We start from the raw sequence: 13,328 nt of genomic DNA on the forward strand, positions 1-13,328 counted from the left end.
GCTATTGGAACATGTGACTGACAGATGTTTCTTGTTGCCCAGGTGTTGCCTTTTAGGTTGATTGTTCAAACAAATACTAACTAAATAGCTCTGCATGACCAGTCTAGGTTTCTATCCTTGGTTTAAACGTATAAAGACTGCATTTCTTGTTAAAGTGCAGAAACCAACATGAAGACCAGAGAGCTGTCAATGGGAGAAAAAGCAAGCCATTTTCTAACTGAGAAAAGAAGGAAATTCAACCAGAGCCATTGGACAAACATTGGCCATAGCAAGCAACAATTTGGAATGTCCTGGAAAAGAAAGAAACTACCGACAACAGACGTCGAGCAGGTCGGCCAAGGAAAACAACAGTAGCTGACAGAAATAGTGTGACAGCTGTGAAGAAACCCCCCAAAACATCGGTAAGTGACATCGCCAACGACCTCCACAGTGCAGGGGTGAAGGGATCACAATCCACTGTTGGAGGACGACTCCAACAGCAGAAATATAGACGCCATACAACAAGAGGAAAACCACTCCTAAGCAGTAAGAATCGCAAGGCCAGATTGGAATTTGCAAAGGAGATATTTAATGATGATGTCACTGATGGTGGTGGCAGCAGAATGAATTCAGAAGTGACCAGTAACATTTTGTCGCACATTTAACAGTATTGCATAAAAACAAAAATAATCGGGAGGAAGTTTATCATGCAGCAGGACAATCAAAGGACTTGATCGGGGGGGGGGGGGAAGCCAAGTCAGTCACTTGACCTTAACCCAATAGAGCGTGCATTTCACCCCCTGAAGAGGAGACTGAAGGGAGAACCCCCCCCCCCCCCCCCCCCCCCCGAAACAAGCAAGAACTGAAAGAAGCTGCGGGGAAAAAGCCTGGAGTAGCATCACAAATGAATAATGCAACAGTTTGGTGATGTCAATGGGTCGCAGGCTTGAGGCAGTTATCGCAAGCAAGGGTTGTGCCACCAAATATTAAATGCCATTTACTTTATGATTATTTTTTCCATTACTTTTGCTCACCTAAAACTGCTGTGGTCTAATACAAAGGGTGACCTGTTGTTGACTTGTTTAAATCCATCTAAATGTAAATACCAGGAAATAAAAAGCTGAAATTCTGAACTATTGTCTCATATTAATTTGTATTTTTTCAACAAAAATAAAGGAATTTGCCGTGCTGTTCCAATACACTTGGAGGGGACTGTGTGCTGAGATAAAGGTCAAAACTAGACACCAAGTGTGTGTGAGCATCTGTGTGTGTCCGTATTACTAAAAACCAGTCAGCAAATTCTTGTCTTTTTCCCACCAGAAGGGACCATGTGTATGCGCACGGACACACACACACACACACACAGATTGTGAGTGACGGTGCCATCCATTATGGCTGACAGTTTTTATGTATCTGTCAACAGGAAACAAAAACTAAAAAAGCTTGTTTTGTCTTTTCTCTGGCTCTCTGTGCGTTTCCCAAGGAAGAGGAACTTCCTCAGCTCCCAGTAAAAGTGAGCGGGAAAAGGATTTTGGGACCGACTCGTATTTATCTCCCATTCTCCTGACGTTTGATGGATCAGGAAGTCAGTGAGGGACCAGACTAAGCTTCCTGTTCAAAGCTTAAACTTAAATCTTGTATTAGCTAGTGTAGTAGTGTCAGACCTAATTGTTTTTTTTTTAAATGTTCCGTCTACAATGAAAAGTACACATCCTAGCGTAATTCCATGAATTTCCCTTCGTAGGAATTATCCATCTTTAAAGATTTTTGACTGCTGTAGAAGGAGGCAGTCAGTTACTCCTATTACATTGGGTGGGGGGAGATGGATTCATGTATGTATTGGTATTTTTTCCGCCAATTTTTAAAATCAATTCTTTTCCCTAGAACCAATGAAAAAATGCAGCAATAATATACCTAAATATCATAAGCAGTGGTATAGTTTACACAGTACTGCCAACTACGTCATGTCCACTTCCAGCAACACAGACGGAAAGCTGTAAATACACGTTATTTTACTTCTATGCAAATGAAATAAATGTGATGTGCATTCATTTTTTTGCATGCAATCATATTTTTTAGAAATGTCTCATGATGTCCTTAGATGTGTATTATTCAACTTTTGCTTTTTATTCAAAGACAAAGCGAATCACAATACTTCTAAGAATCGGACTAAATGAACCTCGTGATACAAATCAAACCGACACCCATGTATTTATGTTTTTTAAAGATTTTTTTGGGGACATTTTAGGCCTTTGTTGACAGGACAGCTGAAGACATGAAAGGGGAGAAAGGGGGGGGGGGGATTACATGCAGCAAAAGGCCGCAGGTTGGAGTCAAACCTGGGCCTGCTGTGTCGAGGAGTAAACCTCTATATATGGGCGCCCGCTCTTCCAGCTGAGCTCTCCGGTTGCCCGACACCCTATTCTATTGTGAGAGAATCGAATCGGGACAGAAGCATATCGTCATAGCCCAAGTGCTTTGTGTGAGTAACTCAGACACATCACGCAAATAAATTACGTTGCAGACAAACTGCGCGCACACACACACACACACACACACACACACACGTTTCTGGACAGACACACTTAAAAACTCTTATCCTGTGCACCACACGCAAATCCACACACCCAGAGGAACCACTTCATTTCCGGAGGACATCCAGGCCAACAACGCTCCAATTATGTGGCCACTTCTCCGCCCGCGAAAAAAGCTCAGTGGTTGACCATTCTGCTGAGATCTATTTTAGGTGAAGGAGGAGGAATGGATTACGTACATGTGTAAAATCCATCCTTTTTGGACCCTTGAAACAGGATTACTTTGGTCAAGCAGAAGCCAGAAAAACTCACAGGTGTGTGTTTTTTTTATATTGTCATATTATAATAGTATAATATTAACCTTGTGTGAAAGCGGGTCTGTGCTGAGTGACATGCTTTCAGGATCTTTTTGCAGAAAAAAGGGGACTATTACAACCAACCATTGGTTTCTTGGTTGTTTTTTATAAACTCGACAGAGAGCAGAGGCCTTTAAAAAAAAAAAAACATGGTCCAGTGAGGATTTAAGAAGTGTGTTGGCCCTCACATTGTCTATCCACACCCAACACCTGTCCCACCTGTTCCATTCAATTTTATTTATAGTCTCAAATCATAACAACAGTAATCTCGAGACACTTTACAGATAGAGTAGGTCTAGACCACAATCTGTTGTTTATAAAGTCCCATAATTCTAGTAATTTCCCCAAGAGCAAGCATTTAGTGCGACAGGGAGAGGAAACTTCTTTTAGGAAGAAACCTCGGTCAGACCCAGGCTCTTGCTAGGCGGTGTTCAGACAGGCCGGGGGGGGGGGGGGGGGGGGGGGGGAGGGGGTGGGGGTGGGGGGGTGGGGGATGGATGTGATTGAACAGTGGCAAAGTGCTAGCCTGCTCACTAATCCTGGCGAGCTCTCACAGAGTTTGTGGCTAGGGATCTGGAGTTGGGGCAACAGCTCTGAAAAGGTAACTCTGGCCCTGACTCGTAGCAGCCCATCAGCCACCAATTCCCCCTGGTCTGTGGTTCTGTGGACCTGACACATGCCCCTCCTACCACTGCTCCGGGATGACTGACAGCCAGAAAGTAGAAAGCAAAAAGAGAAGTTGGAAATAGGGGGAGCATGAGGTTCCGTAACTCCAGAGCTTCTGGCATGACGATGGATTTATGGCTGGCCCTCTGGGCTTCGGGGGGTTAGGGGTTAGGGGTCATGGGGCTGAGGGGTTTAGGGGTGGGACAAGGGGCACAGCTGCAGGACTTGGGCCTGAGTTTGGCGAGAGCCGGCAGTCTCATTAGGGTTGCGCGTGTCAACCCAACAGGAAAGGATCAGTAACGGGACAGCATCAGCATGCATTTAATGAGCAGCAGAAGAGTTCTTTGAACTTTTCCCTTTTTTACACAACAAAATGCAGCGTTTCCGATGGCATGGTTTGGAATTTACTTTCACCACAGCCAAGGAAACGCACGTACGCTAAAAACGAACGCTTATTTTTTTTCTTTGCTCTAATCTCTCGAGTATTTTCCCGATGAATGGCTCAGTTGTTTAGTCTCTAAAACGTCAGAAAATGGTGAAAAATATGGATCAGTGTTCCTCAAAGCCCAAGATGAGGTCCTCATGTCCATGATGTGTCTCGTTCTGTCCACAACTCAAAGATATTTGGTTTACTGTCACAGAGGCGAGAAGAAACTAGAACGTATTCCCATTTAACACGCTGGGTTTTTACTCTTTTTCATATGTAATGAGTCAAACCGATTAATCGACTAATCCAGAGATCTTCAACAGGGGGTCCGGGACCCCTAATTATTGTTACTTTTTTGAAAGTTTAACGTGTAACATATTAACATATATAATTCAGCCTATTTGTGGAAAAATAAAACCCCCACTCATGATAGGCTAACTGGCCCTGTAGGTAAGGTGGTCACTAAGGTAACCATCCGCTGATCCGGTTCATCCTGAGGATTCACTGTGACACATGTAAGTCTAACAATAAAACAACAATTATTTTAATAATGTATTTAGGCTTTAGGCCACCCTGCAAGTTTTTGTAGGCCCAGTTATATATGCAACTTCATTTTAATACAATATATATATATATATACATATGTGATAGGGGGTCCCTGCCCTGTCTCTCCCTGGTATAATCTTTGCAGCTCTATTTCCCAGTGGGATTTCCAGTGTAGTCTCGGGGCTGTAATAGAGTAACACTTGCTGTTTTTTTAATAAGTCTCAATAGTAGCATTAGGATAGCACGCCTATCACTCACATGAACAAGTTGGTCCTGGGTGTCATACTCCTTGCTGCAGCCCTCCCAGTGGCAGTTGGTCTCATATATGGCCTCGGGTTCCTGTTTGCACTCGTCTTTATCCAGATCCTCACTCAGGTCCAAGACCCCCCCACAGTGGTCCTGGAGAAAGGGGACAGCACTTTGTCAGAAAGGGGGCTAACAAACAGTACCGTCCATGTGTATCCATTAATGTGTATAGATGACAAGAATAAAAGCATGCACACACAGACTACTGTACATCTTTTATCTGAATCTGTGGTCAATATGGTCTGTACTGCTTTGCATCTCTCTTATCTTATCTGTTTATTAATCCTAATGAGTTGTTGCTTGATCGCAATGCGTGACACACCTCTCGTCATTGATTAAAGCTGCAATTTTATTCAATGGGAGGCACATGTGCAACTGCAGGTAAAGCGGGGACTATTTGTCCACTATAGGAAGCTGAAGCTGTGATAGAGATAGCCAGAGCACACAAACAACAACCCATGTAGTTATTTAGGATTTTTTAAAGGTCATTGCAGATCCAAAAAGTAAATTTCTGAAAAAAAAGTAAAGCAATGGTCTGAAATGTGCAGTGCAACTAGAAAAACCTCCCATCTAATGCGACCTTTTGTCTTTTCTTTTTCTTCAGGATTTCAGACTCTTGACTTATTTCCACTATTTTCTTTTAATTGTCTTACATGAGAGGATGGTGAGATGGGAAGCGAACCCTCTGCTTCCGTCTTAACCTTTGACCTCTTGGTGATCAACGGGTTGACTGTGCTACTGACCGCGGGGTCTCCACTGGCATTCTGAAGGACAGATGAGAACAGAGACAGTTTTTTTTAGTGTAGCGGATGTGACATCTTGAAGCAGAAAAGGAGGCCGAATAATATAGTTTTTAACCATGCTCCTTTTGTCATTCATGCATAGAAATTCTGGGAAACCAAAAACAGATTTAAAATGTCTCCATTTATTCAAACACCCATCCACTGACCCAACGACCCGCTCATTCATACCATGTGAATCATTCCATCAAGCCTAACACATCAACATCAAGCTACGTTTCCATCCATCCATTAGTGCTCACACTCATTTAACCCCCCCCCATTCCCTTTATTAAACCAGCACATTGCACACAGTCACCACACAGGGCGACGAAGGGAAAAGAGATAATGAAGTCAAGGAGATACCACGCAGTTGTTTTGGGCTCGACAGTCGGCTGCAAAGAGTTGTGTGGAGACATTGTTGTGCCAGGCACCGCGGCCTATAAGTCAGACTTCGACCCGCCGCCGAGACTAAACAGTTTAGACTGCTCTACGATTGCCAAAAGCCACAAGGAAATATGAAAGAAGAGGAGTTATTGCCCTCTGAGGGGGGAAGGCGGCAGGGTCGTGGGGGCTGGGGGGGGTGCTTTGATCTGCCAACAGATTTTTTAAGACGACAGAAAGACAAAGACACACAAGGCCTGTTAAAGCTCTAATGAAGACCAAAAGAAAGGAAAGATTTAAATGTATAGCAGCTGATACAGGACTGTGTGTGTGTGTGTGTTTTGCCGTTCACTGGAGGGGGTCCAATATTAGAGGGGGGGGGGTCTCCTAATCCCACCCAGACGCTACAGTGCAGTTCGAGATGCCTGGGGGCCTCAATGATTCATTCAGCTGGCTGGAAACCGAGAGGGAAATATGGTTCTGATCACTGCTGAAAAGAAGCCAAGAGTGTGTGTGAATGGGGGTGTGTCCTGTTTGTGTGTGTGTGTGTGTGAGCGTATACGCAAAAAGATACATGGATACTCTTAGAGTGTGTCAGTAGACAGTGCGCTGACACAGCGGCAGGAGGCAGCTGACAGCAGTGTGAGGTGGCGTGATTCACGGAGTGGGAAGTTTACATTACATTAGGCTGCGTTGTATACTGTGGGCTGATAAAGACAGACCGAGGAGACAGTAGGAAGGAAGACAGATGGCACATGGGAGGCCTCCTGCATATTTCTGCCCTGAGACAACTCACAAAAAACACTTAATGCATGACAACTTGTAAATGTACAGTAGGGCACATGTGGAGTCCAAGCCTTTATCCTCAATTCTGAAAAAGCGTTGATATGTTGATCATTAGATGGTGCTCATCAAGTGATTATGTAAGTCGTGTATGAAGCGCAACATGCTTTACCTGGTTCCTTGTTTAGGACTATTTGTTTAAAACATTAGACATTTAAAGCTTTCAGCTTTTGGCTCTATGAGATTGCGATTTTAAATGCAGAAAAAGTCTAATTTTCACCTTTAATATGGCCCAATTTTGGGTCTTGTCCATCAACAATTAATACTATATTTTTCTCCATTGTTTTGTCTCACTCATTGTTTTCAATTTCCTCGTGGGAGTCATCCCAAAAGGATCAATAAAGGGAAGTCTAAGTCGAAGTCAAAGTCTCACTGTTTTCCATGCCAAACGTAGCCCAGACCGCCAAGACTACTGTCCACGTCTCCTGTTTTAAAAATGTCTGCTTAGGTACGTTCATCAATGGCATTGGGACCTTTTGTCGCACGTCATACCCCGCCCCTCTCTCTCCGCCCAAGATGTATTACATGAAAGTAAGAAAAGAATTATCTGAATCATTGAAGATGGATGGATGGATCAATCAATCCTACACACTACACATCCATATCCATGGATCTAAAGTAGAGAAAGTGTGTCTGCCCTTGAATTTGTGCAACATTATTAGAGAAAGTGTAACATTCCGAGGTACGAATGCTCCCATTCCTACCTGGTTTGCCTCAGAGTTCGAGCTGTTGTGGGAGGTGGACATGGGTGAAGCTGGGAGGGGGTGTTGGCGAGCAGAGAAGGAGGACGCCGATTGTTGGATGAGAGGAGGTGTGTGGCCGAAGGCGTTGAGACTCCTCTGCTGGGACAACAGCTGCTGGTACGCCACCGGGTTGATGGGATGAGGGAAGCTGAACGAGGGGCTGAGTATGATGGGAAAGGAAAGAAGTCATGTCCCGGCAAGTAGGAATGGAGACTTAGGGCCAATATTCAAATTCAATACCCACACTAGAATTATTTTAATGATTTCCAACTGATTTGTGTGTCCTGTTTTTGCCTAATCCTCACTGCCAAGGGATGTTGGGATTAGTAGTACTACTACTACTGTTGAAACCAACAAAGCATAAGTCCGTCTACTCAGTGCTTTCTGACTCTTAGACCTTGTCTGTGTTTTTACTGAATGTAAAATGCTGAATGCAATGTCCCAAAACAGCTGAGCACTGTGTTTTTTTTAGGAAAAATTATTTAAACAGGAGTAAATTGCGCTTTTGTCGGGGACTATTTTCAGCGGCGGATTAATACACATTTGGAACAATAGTGAGTATTTGCAGCAGTAGGATGGTGTTTGTGAGTATAACCTAATGCCAGTGGTTTTGGTGAAGAAATATGTCACCCAATGGGGATGATTTATGTGTTGGTAATAGTTTTTTGGGACAAAAATTGAGCTTTTGTAGAAAAATACAACATTTGTAAAGCATAAAACATCTATTCTTCTATACTGTAACTATTGGCTGCTCAATTGTATAAAAAAAGAAATGGGACACACAGAAAAAACGCATTTACCCACAGGCCATCTCTCTGATGAACAGCTGACTACTGACCAACAGTGCCGGATTCAATTCTGGCCAATAACCCAGTAACACTGTCTCTACAGCACCTGTTTACTGGTTCCACTATTATTCCATTTATTCCATTTATTTAGTATTTATTCATCATTCTCATTCTCATATCTCACTTATTATCCATTATTCATATAATCTATTTCAGAACTGTTCATAATGTTCATACTGTTCATATTGTAATATAATAACTTAATACTATTTATCCCAGTACCCTTTGCATTATGTTCCACATTGGTCTCTTCATTGCACTCATCTCTCTACATTGTTTCTGTTTGGAGTATGTATATATTAGTGTGTCTATATTAGTGTGTATATATTGTTTTTTGGGTTGTTTGTTTTGAATGTGTAAGCACATTGTGAGCAACTATGCTCCAAAGGAAAATTCCTCGTATGTGTCTTCATACCTGGTCAATAAAGCTGATTCTGATTCTGATTCTGATTTTCTCACTGGTTTTATTTCAACAAATGCAACGCGTTAAGGACCTGAAAAATGTGCAGCTCAAGGTTCACATTTTGTAAATTTCTAAACTGATATAGGAGATAAAGTCAAAATTACTGGAATACAGTAGGATACAAAAAGTTGTACTTTTTAAAGTACTATCAATCATTGTCAGAGGTAAATCTGCATTATTGGAATACAGTAAAAGAACGCTATTGGAACTAGCTATCTGGGAATTTTGAAAAAAAACTGTATGACCTTTATTTTTACTGTACGCACAGAATGCTCAATGCTGGTACATTTTTATTTTTTGATTCATACTTTTTTTTATTGATCCCCAGTTGGGAAATTACAATTTTACACTCTGTTTGTTAGAAATCACTACACACAGGCTTGGAATACACACACATGCTCAGGACCCATTAATGCACAAACGGAGAGATGTCAGAGCGTGGGGGGCTACCAGTGCTGAACCAGCAGGGGGGGAGGGTACCAACTCCTACTGTATGTGTGTATGTGCAGTGTCTACCTACCTGATCCCTCCAACGGACAGGTGTCCGTAGGAGCTGCTTGCGGCCGAGCTGGAGCGGGAGTTGTTTATGTAGGCCACCAGAGAGTTGGGTGAGGTGCGGATCATGGTCTGCAGATCGATGCTGGCATCTGACAGCGGGGAGATGGACAGCGCCCTCTTCCTGCTCAGTCGCGGTGTCAGCCGTGGGCTGGAGAAACGTGACACTGGACACAGACGCACAGGGATCGCAATAGAAGAAAAAAATGATCGGGATGTCTAACGTGCAGCGTTACAAACTTTGAGGACACAACTTTGGTGGCTCACAGTCAACAGGCAAGAAAACTAATGTGTAAATAGCTCGGACTTCCACTAAACCTCTGCCTGCCCTCAAAAGAAACCTGCAGTTACGCTGGACCACGTTAGGAGGAACGTTCAGCCCTGAGCATTGTAGTCCAGGTCAACGCCACGCTAAGCTACACTCCATCTCCTGCATCTCTCAGACACACCACACACAACAAACACACACACACACACAACACACACACACACACACACCACACCCACACGACACAACACACACACACACACACACACACATACACACAGCTCCCCTATTTAACATCCTCTTATGCATAATGCATCGCCCCAATCATTCTCAGTAATTACCGTGATAGCAATCTCTTTCAGACCGCTGTACTTGAACAAGTTAAATGGAGGCAATTTAAACAAATTGATCTCAGAATACCATTAAGAAAAGAACAAGGCTTGCTCACAAAGGTGGGTTCACGACCTTCCGCTAGACCTGGCTATCATTATTATTACTATTTTCTTTTTTACATTGAAAAAAAAAACACAAGAAAATGATGGGGGGAGGCTACTTTCCCATGAACTATTTCCCAGGCTTTTGTTTTTCCGTACATTATTTGAGTGTATTTATTTCTTTTACATTTCTGGGGCATGTAGCTAGCTCCCGCTCCCACACTTGCATGGAACCAACAGGTGCTGCTTCACAGTGTGAGGGGACGGAGAGCAGGGACTGGCATGTGTGTCTTTGTGCACTTGTGTAATTAGGTCTTACAGCAGACATCATCAGAGGCGCGAGAGGCAGGAAACTCCTAATAGGCCCATCACAACTCACCTAAGAACACATTTCCTACACATCAGCTTCACTGCTGTCAATATGTAGTCAATCCCCGACTCTTTGCTGGTGGAACTCACAAACCCCTCGAGCAAAATGAATCCAGGCACCGCCATAATCACCGCGCCAGACCTCCAGCCATAAACCAGGACCCAAAACTATTATGTTTGGAGGTGGCAAGTCGTAAAGCAGAGGCATATGCACTTAGTTAAAAAGGCCCCCAGCACGGAAGACAACGGTAGTTGGGGGGCCTAAAAAAAAAAAGAGTGGTATATATGATAGAGTCGTGTATGAAAGAGTTGGAAAAACAACAAACGGGCCTCAGGAATGTGCCTCTTTACAGTCGGGCCAATAAATAAATGACTGTGTCCTCTCTGGTTAACTGGTTGCACTGCAGTAGAAACAGCTCTCCAGTGTCTACATAGGTAGTTTTTTATTATTGTGATGTCATTTTTTGGAGCCTCTTCAAATGTTAAATGTCCCTAAAATCAGTACAACCAAAGCTAAAATTGTATTTAAATAAAAAGAAAGAAATATGGAATATGTTTACGTGTTTACATGTTTACATTTTTGAGATATGATTATATAAACAGTATATATAACATTTAAATGAGCAGAGTGTAAAGGTCTGTTGTGATTTAACGTGATGACTTCATCATGTCCATCCAGCAAAGAAAAGAAGCCTTATATTAGATTTCTGCTCTGAAAAAAAATGACTTCTCTAGCTGTTATGGTTTGTACTTTAGATCGATTTAAACAGGAACACGTAAACAAGGGTTAACTACATAGAGAAAAAGGGATGGAGTAAAGGAGGGACGCGGGAAGGGAGTGATGGAAAAGGAATGTGGAGGGTGGAGAGGCGGGCGATCCATGCATCGTCATGAATGAGGAGTTCTTTCTGATGAGCTATGCATGGCATACGGGGACGTGGGGCTGCAGGGACTTTCTGTTTCTGTCTCGCCAACAGATTTAATGGGAGATAAGTTATTAATATTCCCCTTTTATAAAGCAGGAAACAGGCCTCACAGCCTGGTGGCCTGCTAGCCTGGCGCCTGCCTCACCCTTCTGGGCACTGTGCCCAAAACACCGCCCTCTACCTCCAACTTCAAACCACCCCCTCAATCCATACATCAGCCTCGGAGGAATTCTTAACGCCTCCACCGACAAAAGCTCCACTGTCTATAATGTCGCTTCTCCTAAAGCTAAGGTGCAAACAAGCTAGTTTTGTGTAGCACAGTCATGTTCCAATGGTGTAACCTAATTTTACCTGGAACAAATTTCACACAAACGTGCACACACAACTCTCGCCACTTGGTAAAGGAGTGTTTTATAGGTGGCACTTATAATTGAAAGGGTGAGCAGGTTCCGGCAGCGAGTGAGAAAACAGATGTTGCACAGGCCTTGGTGGTGCTGCAGTATGTGGTAATATATGGCATATGTGTGTGTGTGTGTGTGTGTGTGTGTGTGTATGGGAGTGTGCGTGTCTATGTGTGGGACTGCATCATGGGCGGGTTGTAATTGTGGGATCTGGATTTATATAGAAAGTCATAATTACAGGCGCACCAGTGCACATCGATACAGTAAAGAAAAGAAATACATATTAAAAAAGGGATGAGAGTGAGGACAGTGTATGTGTGTGTGTGCGAGCGTGCGGGATTATTTTAAGCGTTTGTCTGCGCAGTTTTAACTGAAATGGCTTTGTGGAAAATGAAAACACTTTAATTGGAGGGTTGTGCTAATCCCCCAGAAGCAGCTAGCTCTCAGTGTCATCCTGGCCCCGAGCACACGGCCACATTACCCTAAAACATGGAAACTCTCTCATTCCATAACCCATAAGGTCCTTGCGGGGGTGTAAAATGGACTGAGTGAAACCAGCAGCCTACCTGCTTATTGTGCACACACATGACTATGTCAAAACGACTACATCGCCTGTGAGCGGAGACACCGATGAAATTCACAAGCGAGAGGGAGAAACTATTCCTGAGGAAGGTGATGTGATGGATGTAAGGTTAGCGAGCTGATTACATTACATCAGCTGCTGCAGACTCAAATCTGGTTAATCAGCTCTCTTGACAAGGTGTGGGTCAGTCCAATGTGCTTGGCGTGTAAAAATGTGAATTGTTTACTTTCAAATTAAAGTCATGGAGTCGTCTGAGAGAAGGCGTCGTTGGAAGGACCTTTCAAAAATTACCTGGCAGCGATTCTTGCATGATATTTTGTGAAATCAGCTGCCGTGCACGGTAAGGTTTTGCAGACACGTTTGTGTGTACATAGGGAGGGACAAGGGAGCCCCAACACAGTAAACCCCCCTTATGAAGACACCACTAGACCACTGGGGACAAATCCAAGAGGTCTCTGGAGGTCAAGTTAGCAACATCGTTATGTAATCCGAAACCTAGTCTAGGGTCTGTTTACACAGCATTCCTGGATGGGAGAAAAACATGCTCTGGTTTGTTGACATTTCTTTAAACCAATCACAATCGCTACTGAAACGTGGTTCCCTACAATTTGCTTTTGGGTAATCTTTGGCTTGTTCCCCATGACCTCGACTGGGGTGAGCCAGGCCTAAGCAAATCCCCCCCCCCCCCCAACACCACACAACTTGAGTTGGTGCCAGCAGGACCCCAGGGCTCCACATCTTCAGCCAGCCTCACCACCCCCACGGGCCAGTCGGAGAGGGAAAATGTTTATTTTTCCTGCTAAATCTCACTAATACTAACACTGTGAATTTTATTAGCGAGGGGGCTCGCGCCGAATCCTCTATGAGCCCCCAGTGTCCAGCCCAAAGCCGGCGTTGTGTTTGCGTGTGTGTTTATGC

The 13,328-nt window shown here is 43.7% G+C and overlaps 1 protein-coding gene across 2 annotated transcripts in view; it reads right to left on the minus strand.

Annotated features, from left to right (window-relative positions):
- LOC116697834 (zinc finger protein GLI2) overlaps positions 1–13,328 on the minus strand; it is a 104,437-nt gene that overhangs the window by 17,806 nt on the left and 73,303 nt on the right. For both annotated transcript variants that reach the window (XR_004334060.1, XM_032529347.1), the window contains exons 6-9: positions 9,395–9,596; positions 7,525–7,723; positions 5,468–5,578; positions 4,767–4,907 (exon numbers count right to left, since the gene is read on the minus strand). Coding sequence is in view for 1 of the 2 variants with exons in the window: in XM_032529347.1 (XP_032385238.1) it covers positions 4,767–4,907; positions 5,468–5,578; positions 7,525–7,723; positions 9,395–9,596 (653 nt within the window). In the remaining variant the exon portion in view is untranslated. The remainder of the gene's footprint in view (positions 1–4,766; positions 4,908–5,467; positions 5,579–7,524; positions 7,724–9,394; positions 9,597–13,328) is intronic.

Source organism: Etheostoma spectabile, chromosome 11, assembly GCF_008692095.1.
Source record: "Etheostoma spectabile isolate EspeVRDwgs_2016 chromosome 11, UIUC_Espe_1.0, whole genome shotgun sequence".
In the NCBI taxonomy this organism is placed as follows: domain Eukaryota; kingdom Metazoa; phylum Chordata; class Actinopteri; order Perciformes; family Percidae; genus Etheostoma; species Etheostoma spectabile.